The sequence below is a fragment of the Rhinopithecus bieti genome, unplaced genomic scaffold, assembly GCF_001698545.2.
Source record: "Rhinopithecus bieti isolate Rb0 unplaced genomic scaffold, ASM169854v2 scaffold_37987, whole genome shotgun sequence".
In the NCBI taxonomy this organism is placed as follows: Eukaryota; Metazoa; Chordata; class Mammalia; order Primates; family Cercopithecidae; genus Rhinopithecus; species Rhinopithecus bieti.
Genome location: NW_016815892.1, coordinates 1,390,684 through 1,410,789, shown reverse-complemented (window position 1 = coordinate 1,410,789; position 20,106 = coordinate 1,390,684). Strand labels below are relative to the sequence as shown.

The 20,106-nt window shown below is 35.4% G+C and overlaps 1 protein-coding gene across 2 annotated transcripts in view; it reads right to left on the bottom strand.

Annotated features, from left to right (window-relative positions):
* STT3B (STT3 oligosaccharyltransferase complex catalytic subunit B) overlaps positions 1 to 20,106 on the bottom strand; it is a 109,944-nt gene that overhangs the window by 38,454 nt on the left and 51,384 nt on the right. For both annotated transcript variants that reach the window (XM_017854112.1, XM_017854113.1), the window contains exons 3-4: positions 19,466 to 19,753; positions 3,169 to 3,234 (exon numbers count right to left, since the gene is read on the bottom strand). In XM_017854112.1, the coding sequence (XP_017709601.1) occupies positions 3,169 to 3,234; positions 19,466 to 19,753 (354 nt within the window). The remainder of the gene's footprint in view (positions 1 to 3,168; positions 3,235 to 19,465; positions 19,754 to 20,106) is intronic.

The following is a 20,106-nucleotide window of genomic DNA, read 5'->3' as shown; positions in this document are numbered from 1 at the left end:
ATTCTCAACCAATAGAATTTTTTGGTACACTAAATAATAGGTAATAAGCTCTTGTTAATATCAAAGCTCTCCGATGTCCTCTAATAATTAGAGTCTGTCTTGAAAGGTTCATTTGTATCAACAGTCACGTTAGCAGACTACAGGCCAGCTCATCTATTCCAATAATGCTGCTCTTACTTAAAATATTTCAGAACCCCTTGTGGAGAACTGCCATCAGTTTTCCACACATACATCAGTTTTCTGCCTTGGTCACATGCTATTTTTCACAAAAAACAATGTTACTCTAATGGAGTGCCAGTCCTAACTGAAAGACTTCTGATTACTTTCAGAATTTAAGCCTAAATTTGAAAGAGAACAAGTTTGATATTGCTAAGTACAACTACCCAGAATGTGCCCCAGGCTCTAACCACTTAAAAGGAGCCACAGATAACTTGAGTGCACATATTCTATGACATTTGTTTAAAAATTAAAAAAAGATTAGCTCAAATTATCATTAATTTTCAGAACAAGACTACCATATAGGCTACGGTATAGAAAAAAAGAGGAAGAAGAATAAAGAGGTAATATTGCACCCCAATCCTAAGAAACATGTTTAAAAAAATATGTAGGTGGGCCAGGCGCGGTGGCTCACACCTGTAATCCCAGCACTTTGGGAGGCTGAGGCAAGCGGATCACGAGGTCAGAGATCAAGACCATGGTGAAACCCCATCTCTACTAAAAATACAAAAAATTAGCCGGGCACAGTGGCGGGCACCTGTTAGTCCCAGCTACTCGGGAGGTTGAGGCAGGAGAATGGCGTGAACCCAGGAGGCGGAGCTTGCAGTGAGCTGAGATCACACCACTGCCCTCCAGCATCGGTGACAGAGCAAGACTCCGTCTCAAAAAAAAAAAAAAAAAAAAAAGTAGGTGGCCAAGCACATTGGCTCATGCCTGTAATCCCAGCACTTTGGGAGGCTGAGGCAGGCAGATCACCTGAGGTCGGGAGTTCGAGATCAGTCTGACCACATGCAGAAACCCCGTCTCTACTAAAAATACAAAAATGAGCCAGGCCTGGTGGCACAAGACTATAATCCCAGCTACTTGGGAGGCTGAGGCAGGAGAATCGTTTGAACCCAGAAGGCAGAGATTGCGGCGAGCCGAGATTGCGCTGAGCTGAGATTGTGCCATTGCACTCCAGCCTGGGCAACAAGAGCCAAATTCCATCTCATTAAAAAAAAAAAGGAGGTAAATTTACAGGTTAACCTAGAGGATATGACCATTATTTCACTAATGACTCTAGGTACCTACTACATTAAGGTTGAAAATTGAGTATAATATCGATATGCTACCTTACCTACTCTCTTTACTTAAGAACAAAGAAAAGCTGAAACCAATCTGAAAGTAAATCTGATGTTCTGAAAAGTACTTGCTGATCTTATGCATGATCTTTAACTACAGTGATTTATTTCTTTTTGGATCCACGTAAATTCATTTTAAGAGTTTTCCTTCATTTACTTTAAGGAGTGAAATGAAAGCAAATGGGCCAGAAGAACATTCTTTCTACAACCTTTTCTCATTCCGTCTCTCCTTTTAGTTAACTCTTTACTTAGGTTATCCTTTTCAACAAGACTTCCAATTACTCTTATTTCTCTGCTCTAAGTTCTCTTCACTAAACTGTTTAGATAATGACTGTTAAAACTCAGATTATTTTAACATTAAGCAGTTACCTAGTCAACTCCAATATGGAAAACTAATTTTAATATCATATTTAAAATTGAGTGTTAAGTAAAAGTTTATTTCATCCAAACATGAGAGCTCCATGCTCGATATATGACAGGCAAAATTTCCTATTCTTTTTGAGCATGCAATCTAACTTGGAAAATATTTTACTTGTCAGAGCTATTTGAAAAATAAAGCTAGGGGCCGGGTGCCGTGGCTCACACCTGTAATCTCAGCACTTTGGGAGGCTGAGACAGGCAGATCACTTGAGGTCAGGAGTTTGAGACCAGCCTGATCAACACGGTAAAATCCTGTCTCTACTAAAAATACAAAAATTAGTCGGGCATAATGGCACACATCTGTAATCTCAGCTACTTGGGAGGCTGAGGCATGAGAATAGCTTGAACCCAGGAGGCAGAGGTTAGAGTGAACCGAGATTGCACCACTGAATTCCAGCCTAAGCGATAGAGGCAGACTCTGCCTCAAAAAAAAAAAAAATAATAATAATAATAATAATAAAATGAATAAAGCTACGAAGAATAGAAATAAATTTAAGTCATTAAAAAGTTAAAACAGGCACAGCGGCTCTCGCCTATAATTCCAGTGCTTTGGGAGGCTAACGTAGGAGGATTGCTTGAGGCCAGGAGCTTAAGACCAGTCTGGGCAACAGAGTGAGAATCTGTCTCTACAAAATATTTTTAAAAATTAGCCAGGCGTGGTGGCACATGCTTGCAGTCCTGGCTGCTGGGGAGGCTGAGGTGGGAGAATCACTTAAGTTCAGGAATTCAAGGTTATAGTGAGCTATGACTGCACCACTGCACTCCAGATTGGATAACAGAGACAGACACTCTCTCTGAAAAAATAAATGATAGGCCAGACGTGGTGTCTCATGCCTGTAATCCCAGAACTTTGGGAGGCCGGGGCCGGCAGATCATGAGGTCAGGTGTTCAACACCAGCCTGGCCAACATGGTGAAACTCCATCTCTACTAAAAATACAAAAATTAGCCAGGCGTGGTATCGGGTGCCTATAATCCCAGCTACTCGGAAGGCTGAGGCAGGAGAATTGCTTGAACCAGGAGGCGAAGGCTGCAGTGAGCTGAGATTGTGCCACTGCACTCCAGCCTGGGCAACAGGGCAAAACTCCGTCTCAAAATAAATAAATAAATAATGAATATAATCTTTAAAAATTAAAAAAAATTCTTAATAAAACGTTTAAGTATTCTGAAGTGGTACATTTGAAAACATTTTGCTTCACTTGCTGCAAATATTTTACTTGAGGGTTAAATATTAGCCCTCTCCATCAAAGCATGTGTATACAGGACCTGTGAGTAGGAGAAGGAAAGAGGATGGTAGTAATGAAAGATCACATTAAACAAAATAAAAATCCTATAGACTTCAGGAGAAAAGAGAACTGTTTTAACCTCCAAAGACCTATGAGACTTCATGTAGTCTCAAATATGAAATCTTACCATATAGAAATAGGATAAGCAGCAGCACATTGTCCAAAAAACTGACCCAGTTTTTACGGATTTTACCTAAAAAATAAAAGTAACTGATATAATAAAAATGCTTACAAATGCTCTTGTGGAATTTTAAAAGTTAAATGTTTGGTAACCATGTGCTACAAAAGTCAAGGTTATTTTAAAAGTACTGTGGTTATTCAGATATGCAGACGTACTTAATATATGCGTTTATAACACTGAGCAGCACACTGAGACATTTTAAGAATAGCTCTCATTCTCTGTTATGCATGTTATGTTATTTAAAAGAATCACCTTTTAAAAACAAATTACATTTTTTTCATTTTCTGCAAAGTCTCTTGCCCTCACTGATATCCACACACCATGCCACAGGTCACCATGGCCACCTCCCACCCCTTCTCCTTAAGTGTCTACATTCCAGAGTGGTCTTTTGCTTGTTCAGCAGTGCCAAACCAGTTCAATGGGCTGAACCACACCCTATGCAATGAGGTGTGAAAACCTTCCAAGTTTGCCCTTTCTTGGGTACCCTCCCTCAGCCTTAGGATACCATAGAGAGTTTCCTTCTATTTTAGTTACTCTTTTATCATAATTAATACTTCTTTCTCTCTCCTAACTGAACCCAGACTGCTATAATCTATTACAATAAAACCAAGGTATATTTTACAACCACTAAATACAGTTCATATCCTGAAACTTCCTCAGACTCAATCCAACTGGCTGAAAGAGAGAAGTAAATGAAACATATTTTTCAGTATTTACTAATACACAGAAAACTTTGCTAGGCTATGTTGGACATAAACTATAACTCAGTCCTGTACTAGGGAGATAAGATACAAAGGCAAGAACTTGAGTCAAAGCATAATATAAAAGAGGCCCTACTGTGAGTATAAACACTGAGTACCAAAAGGTCCTTATAGAGCCTGAATGCCAAAGTCAGGAAAGCAGTTCTGGCTGGGATAAAATCACCAGAAGCTTTACTGAGGTGGTGGTTTTGGGCAGAACTTTGAGGGCAATGAGGCAGGAAAGATGCAAGGCATCCAATCAACCACCCACAGTGAATTCAGTAGCAGGCACAGATAGAAGAAGTAGAGGTGTGGAATGTAAAATTTTTAAGCCCACAAAAAGCTCACGATCTAGAGGAAGTAAATTGAAAAGCAAGTAATCAATATACTATATTTCATAGAATCTATGGCCATCACTCATAACATACATCCTAATTTCAGAGATGTCAAAATCTGTGGAGAAAGTATACATTTTAGGATTGATGAAAGGTGCTATATATCAAGTGCTATAATAGAGGTAGGTATCAGAAACTAAGTGCTATGAAAACAGAAATGAGAATAACAAAATCTATGTAAAAGAATGGTCAAAATGTCAAAGGAGGCACTGAAGAATTATAAACAAGGAGAGAGGGATCAATAACCAAAAGGGGAAAATAGCAACACCTGCGAAAACAGAAAACAACAGCTGAGCTACTCAGAAGGAACTGGAAACACTTTAGGAGAAAAGTTAGAACTTTGTAAGTGTGGTATTATGATATATGGACTTTCGTCCACAGTTTGTGGCTCGTAATTCCCCTTGTTACAGAATCTCTCTCTCTCTGAACTTCTCCTACTCACTCTTCACTTCTCCACTTGGCAGGGCTCTAATTTGATTTTGGGTCATAAGACCCTCTATTTCAGAGAGGGTTCTGTCCCATACCTGGAGGAAGGAATGCTGCACAGAGAGGCCAAGAAGAATCTGAACAGTAGGCTTTGCTAAGTTTAGGTCACACTCTTTTTGTCCAGTCACATTTTGACGAGGGTGTCCATGCTTCAATCATGGACAACCAATAAAGTCTCCATAAAAGGCCCAAGGACAGGGTCTGCTGAACTTCCAGACAGTTGAATACAAGGAGGCTGACAGGAAGGTGATCAACAACTCATCCATGTACCAGGATTAAGGTGCACCCCAACTCCATAAGAGAAGCTCCTGCACTTGGGTCTCTTCCAGATCTTGTCCTACAGATTCTCTTCATCTGGCTGTTTATCTGTATAATTTAGGATATCTTTCATAATAAGCCAATAAATTGAACTAAGTGTTTCCTTGAGTTCTGTTGGCCGATCTAGCACATCAATCAAACCTGTGAAGTGGGGGTGGGCCCGGTGGCTTATGCCTGTAATTCCAGCACTTTGGGAGGCCGAGGCGGGCAGATCACAAGGTCAAGAGGTCGAGACCATCCTGGCCAACATGATGAAACCCTGTCTCTACTAAAAATTCAAAAATTAGCTGAGCATGGTGGCGGGGCGGGGTCCCAGCTACTCAGGAGGCTGAGGCAGGAGAACCACTTGAACCAGGGAGGTAGAGGTAGAAGCGACCCGAGATCGTGCCACTGCGTTCCAGCCTGGGGACAGAGCGAGATTCCGTCCAAAAAAAAAACCTTGAGGGGGTGATGGGAATCCCTAATTTCAGCTGGGCTATCAGAAGTTCTAGAGGCCTGGACTTACAACTGGTGTCTGGGGGCATAAGCTGGGATGGTGTCTTGCAGACAGGCCCTCAACCTGTGGGATCTCATGCTATCTCCAGGTAGACAGTGCCAAAAATGATTTGGAGGACACCGGCTGGTGTCTGCAGCAGAATTAACTGCTTGGCAATGGGGAGAAATCGCCAAATATTTTGAGGTCACATGAGTCTTCTGTACTGATTATTGTTTTGGTGTGAAAGCAGAGAAAAAGTACGGATTGAGTTTTTTCCCAGACAATAAGTCATGCTCACCATTTGGTCTTCATTTACACATATTAAGGAGTCCAGTAGTAGAAGCTTTGAAATAAGAAAATTGCATGTTCAGATAAGCTATTTTAAAAAATAACACAGGTAAGCTTCAACCCAAAACTACAAGACATTCAAAGAAACAAGAAAGTGTGACCCAAATTTGGACACGTATAGGTTGGGGAAGGGGACGTGGTTGATAAAAACTAATTCTGAGTGGGCCCAGATGTTGGAGTTAGAGGATAAAGACTCTAAAACAGCTGTTACATGTTCAAGGAACTAAAGAATACTATATTAAGAAAATAAAGAAAAATATAACAGAAATTTCCATATAGAATATATACATATTCTCCTATACATGGGAGAAATAAGAATGAACTAGAAATTTTAGAGCTGAAAAGTGTAATAAATGGAATAAAAAATTCATTAAGTAGGCTTAACAGCAAATTTGAGATGGCAGAAGAATTAGTGAACATGAAGAGAGGTCAACAGAAAGTATCCAACCCAAAGAACAGAGAAGTTCAAGAAAGGAGAGGCTACAAAGACAGATAAAAACATTTAAAGAAACAATTACAACTTCCCAAATTCTAAGGTAAGCACTAATCTACAGATCCATGAAACCCAAGAAGCCACCAAACATAATAAATACAGAGAACTACACCTAGATAAACTGTAGGCAAAGTACTGGCAGATAAAGACAGAGGAAAGTTGAAAAGAGAGAGAGAAAAAAAACCCCACAGGGAAGTAACGATACGATTGACTTTACATCAGAAAAAAAATTTTTGACAGAAGGCAGTGGTATGACATACTCACAGTGTTAAATGAAAGAGAAAATTATCAAGTGTTAAATGAAAGAGAAAAGTATTGAAAGTAATGGGAAAAACCACAATTACTTTTGCACCAACCTAATACATTCTTACACAACTATCCTTCAAAAAGGAAGGCGGGTGAGGATTCTGGGAAGACAGTGAAAGAAGCAGCAACATAAATCAGCTCCCCACCTAGACAATAATTGCTCGGACAGAATCAATCTGATGTGAGGAAACTTGTCCTCCAAGTATTGAGGTTCTGCACTCTGATCACTGATTGCTGCTTTTTGTCATAGAAGAGCAGACAAAGAGGTCATCACCCTTGCACTTTCGCCCCATTGTTGCAAGCCCCTCCTCCTCTGGCTGAAGTGACAGACGGGGATTTAAAGGGCTGGCACTTCTTTCCCCTTCATTTTTCTGCTTTTCCCCGCTTTGGAAACCAAATACTGAAGACTATGACATCCAAAATCAACCACATATATGAAGAAATATATGACGGGAAATTAGAAAGTCACTGCAAATACCCTGGAGAAGGTGTAGGCTTTTACAAATGGGCAATAAGCACATGAAAATATGCTCAACATTACTGCTCATTAGGGAACTACAAATAAAATTCCAAGATGCCACCTCCACCCATTAGGATGGCTACTATCAAAAGAACCAGAAAATAACATGTGTTGGCAAGAACTGGGAAAAATTAAACCTTTGTGCAGTGTTGGTAGGAATGTAAATTGATACTGCTGTTGTGAAAACCAGTTTGGCATTCCCTCAAAATTTAAAAATAGAATTGACATATGATCCAACAATTCCACTACAAGGTATATACTCAAAATAATTAAAAGCAAAGTCTTGGAAAGATTTGTATAACCACTCTCAAAGTAGCTAAACTATAAAAGTGTCCATCTGCAGATGAATCAATAAGCAAAATATGGTATATACATACAATGGAATATTACTCCACCTTAAAAAGGAAGAAAATCCTGACATGCTACAACATGGATAAACCTTGAAGACATTATGCTAAGTGAAACAAGCCAGTCACAAAAAGACAAATACTATATAATCCCACCTATGTGAAGTATTTAGTCAAAATCATAGAGACAGAAATTTGAATGGTGGTGCCAGGGGCTGAGAGGAAGGTAGAGAGGGGAGATATTGTTTAATGTGTATAGAGTTTCATTTTTGCAAAATAAAGAGCTCTGGAGATGGATGGTGGTGACAGTTGCATAATCAATGTACTTAATGCCAATAAAGTATATACCTAATGATTAAAACATACATTTTATGTCATGTCAATTTTACCCTAGTTCAAAAAAACTGGGGGACAAATGAAGGCAAAATTGAAAAATTCCATTACAGCAGATTTGCTCTAGAAAAAATATTAAAGAAAATCCTTCAGGCTAAAAGGAAATTATAAGAAATGGAAACTCAGATCACGGGACAGAATAAAGAATACTGGAAATGGTAAATATGGAGTATATAGAAGACTCTCTTGACTGTTTTCTTAATAAATATAAATTATATGAATATAAATATAATCAGTGTTGTTAGGCAGGTAACATACATAGATATAATACACACGACAATAACAGCACAGAGGAGAGGAGAAAAAAATAAAGCTGTGTTGGAGCAAAGGTGCTATATTTTACCAGAATTATGTTAAGTAGAAGTAGATTGTAATATTAAGATGCATAATTCGTTCTCTGTATCAAGCGCTATACATAAATAGCAATAACAGCTAAACAATTAGGGGAATTAAAATGGTATACTGAAAAATGCATTTCAACACAAAAGAAGACAGTAAATGGCAGGAGCAAATCAAATAATATTTAAAACCTGCATTAAATGTAAATAGACTAAAACCTCCAATAAAAAGGCAGAGATGGTCAGTCTGGATAAAAAAGCAAGATCTAACCATATGCAGTCAATGAAACTTTTAAAATCCAGAGATACAAATACTTTGATTTTAAAGGACAGAAAAAGATAAGCCATAGAAACAGGAATCATACCAAATCAATCAAAGCAAGCAGATTTTAAGACAACATTCCTAGAGACAAAGAGAACTACTTCGCTATAACAAAAGGGTCAATATACCAGGAAAATGTGAAAATTTTAAGTGTACAGGGACCTAAAACAAATCCTTAAAATACACAAAGCAGGAACTAACAGAACTAAAAGAAGAAACTGTTTCTGAGAGGCAGTTATTGAAATCTCCAACCATATTATATTGTTGAAGACAGAACTTGAAAGAAAAACAATGAGCATATTGAAGATTTGTACAATATCAACCAACTTGACCTGACCATTAATTTACAATATGTAAACTCCAAAGAGCAGAATATATGTTCTTTTCAAGCACATGTGGATTACTGTCCAGGACGGAGAACATGCTTGACCAGGATACAGCAATCTTGTTTTGAACAGTCAAGATGGTAAATATTTACACTTAGGAGCCAGATCTGTCACAACTATGCAATTCTGTCATTCTGGTGTAAAGGAAGCCAAAGGCCGTATGTTTGAATGGCCAGGGCTGTGTTCCAGTAAAATTTTATTTACTAAAGCAGGTAACCTACATATGGGCCATACTTCACAGACTTCTGTGCTAGACCATAAAACAAGTCTCAATATACTTAAAAAGACAAATTATGCAAAGTATGGTCTTCAACAACAGAATTAGAAATCAATAAAAAAAAGTATGCTAAGAAAATCCCAAATATTTGGAAATTAAACACCATGCTTAGAAAAAACCCATGAGTCAAAGAAATTATGAATTCAAAGAATATTCAACCACATGACACCACATATTAAAATACAGAGAATACAGTTAAAGAAGTAAATACAGTATAATTTTAAAAAATAGTTATATTAGAAAAGTAGAAATGGAGAAAATAACTTAAGCTTCAACTTCAAAAAGCTAGAAAAGAGTAAACCAAATGCAAATTAGAAGGAAATAACGAAGACCAAGAAATCAATGCAATTGAAAATGTAAAGAAAAAAAAAAACAGTGAAACCAAAAGTTGGATAAGCTTTATCTAGACTAATCAAGAAGGGAGAGAAGATACAAATTATCAGTACCAGGAGTAAGGAAGGTGACATTACTACAGACTGTACAGAAATCCAAAGACTTACAAAGAAATATTATGAACAATTTCTGCCTACAAATTAGGTCATTTAAATAAAATAAAAAGACTTTTAAAAAGATAAGTATTATCAAATTACTCATGAAAAAACAGAACATCAGAACAAAACTATGCCATTAAAAGTTGAATTCATATTAAAACCTTCCCTGCTCCACATGGCTTCAATGGTAAATACTGCCAAACAATTAAGGAAGAAGTAATACCAATCCTATGAGAATTATTTCAGGAAACAGGGCAGGAAACACTACCCTGTCCAACATGACATTAGAGGTTCCAGTCAATACAACCAGGCAAGGAAAAAAATGAAAGGTATACAGTTCAGGAAAAAAGTAGCAAAGACCCTCTGTCTCTAAAGATAACATGATCTTGTATGTAGAAAATCCTAAGGAATCTAAAAAGTAAATTTTAACATGCAAGTTTAGCAAGGTCACAGAATATATGATCAATACATAAAAATCTACAATACTTCCCAATTTTAAAATGTACAATGAAGTTACAGTAATTGGGTCAGTACAGACTTCTAGATCTATGTTTATGAGGTAGGTATAGACATGCAGATCAATGGAACAGAACAGAGCCTGGAAATAAATCAGTAATTATGTTTTCCCCCTGAGATGAGGACAAGATAAAGTTGTCCTCTCTCACCATTTCTATTCACATTATAATGGAAGTCCTAGCAAATGCAGTAAGACAAGAAAAGAAAATAAGAAGTACACAAACTGAGAAGGAAGAAATGAAGCTGACTTTTTTCATGCATGACGTGATTGTCTATGTAAAAGACCCCAAAGAATCAGAAAATTACTGGAACCAATATATGATTATATACAATACTGGAGGACAATGTTGTTAAGATAACAAACCTTCTCATCTTGATCTGTAAATTCAATGTGATCACAATCAAAATCTCAGCAAGTGACTTTGTGGACATCAACAAATCAATTTGAATGTTTATATGGAAAGGCAAAAGACTGAGACTAGCCAACATGATACTGAAGTAAGACTGATACTACACCTGACTTCAAGACATATTATACAACTATAGGAATCAAGATAGCATGGGAAAAGAACAGATCAGCAGAACAGAACACAGCACAGAAATACAGCCACATAAATATAAACTGACCTTTGACAAAAGGCAATACATAAAGAATAATCTTTTTAACAAATGATGCTGTAACAGCTGGACACCCACATACAAAAAAAAAAAAATCAATCTAGACACAGATCTTATCCTTTTCACGAAAATAACTCAAAATGAATCTCAGACATGAATGTAAAGTGCAACACTATAAAATTTTTAGAAAACAACACTGGAAAATGTAAATTGGAATAAAAGGCAAAAATCTAGCGGTAGCCCAAACATGGCACAAAAACTGTATTCCAACAGAATTTACAAACGGTTTTCTTCCTCTATACTGAGCAAATCTAGCAGAAATTTAGTGAATCCAGATGACTAATCTAAAGAGATATTTTTGTAATGGATTAGGCTTAGGGAATTAACTTTACATAATTCTCACAAATTATGAGGTCCTGTTTCTAGAATAAGTTAACATTTCCTAATTGATTTAAAAGAAATAAATATTTTAGACAAATATTTTAAGGGTAAAACTCAGTTCTATTACCTGTATTATAGTGAAGCACCTAGTACCTGCACAAAAAAAAGTCCATATACATGTGGCCAGTGACTATCTTATTAAACAGAGTAGATATAAAACACTTCTATCATTATAGAAAGTTCTATTGGAAAGTACTGCTCTAGGCCTACAAACATGGGCCATCTTGTGTTTTGGTTCACAGTATTAGGAGATGCACTGAATTCCACTTGTGCTTGGGATGTGGAAAGCTGCAAGAGAATGTTATTTTCACCTCAACAATAAAGGAGAAATTCTAGATGATCTACAAAATAGTAAGTTTTCTTAGGCTTATCAGAGAGCTAAAGTCACAAGGCAAATAAACAAGTGTTAAAACAGCTAAGGAAACCAGACATAAGAGGAATTTACACTCACAAGCTCTTTTCATAAGCCCAAGTAGTCATGAGAAAGATCTGGAGTAGGACAGAAGTTCAGCATCCTTGGTGACACTGTCAGTCACATAGGAAATTAGAAAATATCTGAGCTAGAAAATTAAAATAGAGCATAAAAACTCTCTGCAATTCTTACAGTAATTTGTATACGGATGTTTATACATTTGTTTAAAATGTAATAAAAATGTACACAGATGTTCACAGCAGCATTATTCCTCACAGACAGAAATTAGAAAGAACCCAAACGTTTAGTCAACTGAAAAATGGAGAAATACAATGTGATAACCATACAAATGGAATATTATTCAGCCACAAAAAGAAACAAAGTATTTGTAAATACTTCAACGTAGACAAACCTTGAAAATACTATTGTAAGTGAAAGAAGCCAGATGTACAACAGGTAAGGTCACTTACACTTTGTGAGGCTGAGGTGGGAGGGTAGCTTGAGGCTAGGAGTTTAAGACCAGCCTGAGCAATATAATGAGACCCCATCTATATTCGAAAATTAAAAAAAAAAAAAAATCTAAAAGGCAACATATTATATAATTCCTTTTATATGGAATTCCAGGATAGGCAAATCAGAGAGGCAGAAAGCAGATTACCGGTTGCTAAGGACTCGGGGGATGTGAAAATGGAAAGTGACTATCATGGGCACGGGCTTTCTTTTTGGAGTGTTAAAATGTTCTGTAACTGGATAGTGGTAATGGTGGTACAACTTGGTTAATATACTAAAAGCAGTGGTAATGATGGTACAACTCGGTTAATATACTAAAAGTCACTGAATTCCATTCTCTAAGAGGATAAATTTTATAATATGCAAATTATTTTTCAATAAAAAAATGTATGGGGTACAGCTAAAGTAGTACCTAGAGGAAAAATGATAGCTTTAGGTGCTTAAAATAGATCAAGTCACTAACCTGATCATTCAGAAAATTAAAACAAAATGAAGGAGATCTAAATAAATGGAAAGAAATACTATATTCACAGATTCACAGAAGACTACATATTAAGATAACAATTCTACTCCAAACTGACTTATACATTCAATGTACTTCCAATCAACATCCCAGAAAGCTTTTTCATTAAATAAGTTAATAATGTGATTCTAAAATTTACATGATGCAAACAGCTAAGAAAAGCCAAAATAATTCTGAAAAAGAGAAAACAACATTAGATTTACTCATACTACCTGATTTCAAAAGTTTCTAGAAACTAATGAAAACAACATAGGGTATTGTTACAAAGACAGACACAGATAAACAGAAGAGTTCCAAAACAGACCCATATGTATATATTCAACTGACTTTGACAAGGTTACCAAAGCAGGTAATTCAGTGGAGAAAGAACAGTCTTTTCAACACATGATGTTGGAAAAACAGAACATTCAAATCCAACAACACTTATATTGCACCAGACCATAATCAACATGAAATAGATGACAGTCATGAGTGTTAAACCTAAACCTATTTAATTTCTAGAAGTAAACACCTGAGAAAATCTTTGTGATTTTAGGGTAGACAAAGATCTCTTAGATAAGACACCAAGAACAAGATATATTAAAAAAAAAAAAAAAAAAACTGATAAATTCCGTAAAAATCAAAATTTTCTGCTCTTAGAGACTAGAGAAAATGTTTGTAAGAGCACACATCTGATAAAGTATTTATTTCCAAAATATATAAAGAACTCTCACACCTCAAGAGTAAGAAAACAACTCAACCAAAACATGGGCAAGATATGAACAGACATTTCGTCAAAGAACAGGGATGGCAAATAAGCACGTGAAAAGATGCTCATCAGTCACTGGGGGGAAGCAAACAAAAGCCATAAGATACTACTACCTACTTACAAGAATGGGTAAAATTTAAAAATGCCACGTGATGGAGTAGTAAATATTACTCTCATGTATTTGTGGAGGGAATGCAAAATGAATACAGCAACTTTGGCAAAATGCTTAGCAGCTTTTTATAAAGTTAAACATATACTTACCACACAAACCACCAATCTGTGCCTATGCATTTACCTGAGAGAAATAATAATATATGTCCAAAGACCCATATGCAAACATTTCACAGCCACTTAATTCATCATTGCCAAAAACTGGAAAACAAATTGTAGTACATCCATATAATGGAGTACTATTCAGCAATAAAAAGTAACAAACTACTAAAACATCAACAACATGGTTGACACTCTCAAAAATATTATGCTAAGTGAAAGAGATGGATATACAGGGTCACGCCTACTGTCTGTATTATATGGCATTCTAGAAAAGAAACTCCTACAGCTATACAGACAGAGAGACAGAAATCAGACCAGTGGTTGCCAGAAATGGGGTAGGGAGAAGACTCACTACAAAAGGTACAGGAGGGAACCTTAAAGAAACAAAACAAAACCTCTAAGAGGCAATATGATAAACACTGCTCCTTGTACTACTTTATCTGTGTTAGTTTTCTGAATCATGTACTCTGGTGCTTGTAAATAATAGTAACAAACATGTACTAACCTCTCACTATGTTCTCACAATATTCTATATCTTTACATGTATTAACTTTTAAGTTATATGAGGAAGGTACAATTATTACTTCCATATTATAGTTGATTGAACAGGCACAGGGTGGGGATTTAAACAACCTCCAGTGACAGAGCCGGAAATCAAACCAAGAGAAAACCAAACCCTGGCAATTATGCTATAGACCTTACTCTTAATTACTCAATCATGATGAAAATGTTTTAATCTCTGCAGAACACAAATCCAAAAGTGTATCCTAAAATGTCTGTCAACACCAGCTTGTAACTGTAATAGGGCATCAACAAATAATAATGCTGTGACAAATTACTTATCTTCTAAATTTTAAAAACATATACCTTGTAAAAGAGTTGGTTTAAAATAAAACACTGGGTGAGGAATTAAACAACTTAACATTTATATATTAGAGATTACAAAATGTTTTCACCTTTTATAACTTCATTTGGGTTACAAACAACTTTTCAGAATAGTTAGAACTGTAATTACTTCCACTTTCAATTAGTAATAATGAAATTTTAAATAAATGTCATTATGTATTATAATTCTGTAGCCAAAACATTTTCTCTATCTTAGGAGAAAACTGAATGAGATTCAAAAGTGTCAATTTGTCAAGAGTCAGCGAGTATTTTATGCCAGAACTCAAACACAAGTATTCTTATTTTCAAATACTGAAGCTATTTCCACCGTAAACCTAATTTCTTTAAATGTATTGTTTTTAAAAAGAAAACAAAAGAAAAACTCACTAGATAATCTCCCAGTTTCTGGGTGAGAATGTTTTATCATTCCATCCTTCTGTTAATATGATCCTTCAAAGCAATGGTATCTATAATTTCTTCTACTAGATTATCAACTTCATATAACCTTGTATAACCAACACATAAAACAGCACCTGCTTCATATTGTATTCTACAAAAATTTCTGTTGAATTAACAAAACAATATCATGCCACTTAAAAAAAAGAAAAGCTGTAATGAACAAGCTAATCCTAAAACTTATGAAAATGCAAGGGACCCCATATAACCAAAGCAATCTTGAAAAAGAACAAAGTTGAAGGACTTACGCTTTTGGATTTCAAAACTCATTACAAAGCTACAGTCACCAAAACTGTGCAGTAGTGGCATAAAGACACAACATACTGATGGCAAGGGAATGGAATAGAATTGAGAGTCCAGAAAAAAAACCATACATTTATAATCAATTGATTTCTGACAGAAGTGTTAAAACCATTCAACAAGAGTATATTTTTTTTAACAGTGCTAAGATAAGTGGATATCCACATGCAAAAGAATGAAGTTGGAACTCCTCTCTCACACCATATACAAAAATTAACCCGAAATGGATCAAAGACCTAAGTGGAGGAACTTGACATATAAAATCTTTAGAAGGAAACAGAGGTGTAAGTCTTCATGACCTTCACTTAGGCCAACAGTTTCCTTAAATATAACACTAAAAGCACAAGCAACAAGAACAAAAATTAATTAGACTTCATAAAAATTTAAAATTCATGCAAAGGACACTATCCAGAGTGAAAAGGCAATCCACAAATATGCTCAAAAGGGATTCAAATGATTCACTACCAAAAGAATCCACTAAACACAAAAGAAGACTAATGGAGAAATGAGGGACAAAAAAAGCTATAAGGCATACAGAAAACAGCACAACCACAGAAATCAGTCCCTCTTTATGAGTAATTACTTCCAATGTGTATTAAACTCTCCAAAAACAGATTGTCAGAAAGAATAAACACATGATCCAACCACATGCTGTTATGTAAGAGATGCACTTTAAATCCAAAGACAAAGAGACTGAAAGGACAGAAAGTTATTTCATGCCAATAGTAACCAAAAGAGAGAAAAGATAAGACTTTAACTCTACAAAATTCAAAACAAAACAAAAAACGGCAGGGTGTGGTGGCTCACACCTGTAATTCCAACACTTTGGGAGGTGAGGGAGGATTGCTTGAGCCCAGGAGTTTGAGACCAGCCTGGGCAACATGGTGAAACCTCATCTCCACAAAATTAGACAAGAAAAAACAGACTTTGAATTTTTTTGTTTAAAAAAAGGTTACAAAAGAGAAAGAACCCAAAATATATACAGCAATAAAACAGTTCAATACAGCAAGAAGGTATAGCAATTACAAACATTTATGTACCTAATAACAGACCATCAAAATATAGGAAGAAAAAACTTGACAGAATTGAAGAAATAAACAGTTCTACAATAACAGCTGGTGACATCAATACTCTATTCCCAATAATGGATAAAACCACCAGAAAGGAGATAATACAGAACTTAACACAACAAACCAACTAGGTCTAAAAGACAGACGCAAAACACTTTATTGAACAACGACAGCATATGCAATTCTTCTCAAGTACACATGGGACATTTTCCAGGATAGACAATACGCTGGGCCACAAATTAAAGATGAAAATTAAGTTTCAATAGATTTAAAAAGATAGATACCATACAAAGTATCTTCTCCAACTACAACAGGATGAAGTCAGAAATCAGTAACAGAAGGAAAACTGGGAAATAAATTTGTGGAAATTAAACAAGATACTTACCAACAGATCAAAAATCAAAATGAGAGAATACTGAATGAAAACAAAACCACAATGTATCAGAACTTATGAGAACCCGTGAAAGTAGTACTAAGGGAAAATTTTATAGCAAAATGCCTACATTCAAAACAAAAAAAAATTTCAAATAAAAAACCTGACTTCACAAACTAAGTTGTGAACTAGAAAAAGAACAAACTAGGGCCGGGCATGGTGGCTCACGCCTGTAAACCCAGCACTTTGGGGGGCCACGGCAGGTGGATCATGAGTTCAGGAGTTCAAGACCAGCCTGACCAACATGGTGAAATCCCATCTCTACTAAAAATACAAAAATTAGCCAGGCGTAGTGACGGATGCCTGTAATCCCAGCTACTCAGGAGGCTGAGGCAGAGAATCGCTTGAACCCAGGAGGCGGAGGTTGCAGTGAGCCAAAATTGCGCCACTGCACTCCAGCCTGGGAGACAGAGCAAGAAAAAAAAAAAAGAAAAAGAGAAAGAACAAACTAAACCCAAAGCTTCCAGAAAGACAAAATTGAATAAATAATACAGACTGTAACATAGATAAAATAGAGTGCTCACTTCAGCAGCAATATACACTAAATGAGAAAAAAGAACACAGAAAAAAAAAAAAATCAATGAAACCAAAAGTTGGTTCTTTAAAAAGATCAACACAATTGACAAATCTTTGGCTAGATTAAGAAAAAAAGAGAGAAGACTCAAATCACTAAAATCAGAAAGTGGGACATTACTACTGATTCCATAGGAGACAAGAAGGATTTTAAGGGAGTATTATCAAGTCTTGTATGCCAACAAATTGAATAGCTTACATCAACACATTCCTATTAATAGAAACACAAAAACCTACCAAGACTAAATCATGATGAAATAGAGAATCTGCAGACACTTACAACTTGCAAGGAAACTCAATCAGAAATCTCCCAACAAAGAGAAGTCCTGGTCCTGATGGCTTCACTGGTGAATTCTACTAAAACATTTAAAGAACTGAACCAACACTAATCCTCAATCTTTTCCAAAAACTGAAGAGAAGGGATCACTTCCTAACTCATTCTATGATGCCAGCATTACCCTGATCCAAAAGCCAGACAGACACTGCAAGTAAAGCATATTATAAACCAGTATCACCTTATGAACACTGATGGATAAATCCTTAGGAAAATACTAGCAAACCAAATTCAGCAGCGTATGAAAAAGATTATATATCATGACCAACTGGGACTTATTTATGAATGTAATGTGCTCAAAATTCAAAATGCAAATGGTAGTTAACTCTGGGTGATTTTTTTCCTTATATTTTCTGCTGTCTAAATGTCCACAAAATAGAATATTTTATTTTAAAATTTATTATGAAGTATTTGAAAATACACAAGTGTAGAGAATATTAAAATAGTTACAAACCTAGCTATTCAGACTTTCAAATTCAAAAATAATACATTTGCTTCAGAATATTTGATTTAAAATTTATTTAGCTGACATAGTTGAAGCTCCCTTAATACTGGCCATCTCAGTATCACCCACTCACCCTCAGGAAAACCCATTATCACAAAGCTGGTGTACAATGCAACTTATCTATCACATTTTTATACTTTCATTATAAACTGCTATTAACAAACAGTATGGTTTGTACTGCTTAAAAACTTACATCAAAGATTTCTCATACTGCACATATTTTATCACAACTTATTTTTCCACTAAGCATTATATTATCAGGATCAAGGCACATATGCATTATTTTATAATTTAAAATATTATATAATTTATTAGAAGGCATTCAACAGAGGTTCTAGATTTTAAGTTTTTTTTTTTTTTTTTTTTTTTTTTTTAGCTGCCCCAAAAAAAAAAGTTTTTAAAAACACTTTGAAAAGTACAGCAGCACTGGCAACATCCTACTGCTTGGTATCATCTTCATTTCTATGGGTATTTTTCTTCTCTTTTAAACTCAAGATTAAGACACTGTCTATACAGATCACATAGAAACATTCTCCTCTGGAATTCCACGCTAGAGCAAAAATACTCATTAGCCAAGTAGTTTTAAACAATGTAAAATAATTATTAAAGAGAAAATTTATGCTGTCATTCACCTAGCTACCTAAAAATATACTTAATGAAATATACAAAAATGTACTGACACACACAAATTTTGGTAATTTCTATAAGCTAAAGCTAAAATAATAAATACGTAAATAAATGCAAGCTCTAAATTGAACCCAAGATTAACTAGCATCATATTTCATACGTGGGGAAAAAATAATTAAGTTTAAATAGCCTAGTAGCAGCAAAATAAATAATGCTGGTTTCAGAAACAATTTAAAATTCTAACCCATCAAAAAATGCTTCAACTTTCCTGGGTAACTATTTCTTACCTATCTCCCCAAAACAAAGAAACAAAAATATCAACAGATGTGTTTCATGAGAAAGGTCACGAGTATTAATGGTAGCAAAACATTAAGTGTTACTTACCCACAAGTAGTATGTGAACTGAAGTGCAAAAATAGCAATGCCTTCATTATCAAAGGATCCAGCTACTGACCGAGATATGTAGCCTGGTACAATAGCAATAAAACAAGCAGCTAAAAGTCCTGCTCCTTGGTTCCAAAGTTCTCTGGTAAGCAAGAAAGTAGATATAGATGTAAGGCCGCTAAAAGTTGGGGCAAGGAACACACATACATCTCTTATGTGAACTGTTATGTTCAATGTATTTAAAATCCAATGAATAAGGCCAGCTGTTATCATCAACCCTGGGTAAACCTAGGAAGAAAAAAATGGAAAATTTAATTACATATAAAATGAGACACAAAAATATTAATATATGTACTCTTCTTTATTATTACACTTTGTTTACCGTAAGTTTGAAAGCAACATCTCAAAACAATTTGCCTTCTTTATAAACTACAAAAAAAACCCCACACCATTGTGTGTTGCATATAAAGAACTAGCTCATATATGGAGGAAATACATAAAAAGATCAGAAAGAATATGAAACAAGAATGATTAAAATTGAAAATGCTTAACAATGGAATGATTAAAATTGGAAATGTTTAACAATGTTAACTGTAGGTAACTTTCTTACTGATCCTACTAACTTTTTTTTTTTTTTTTAA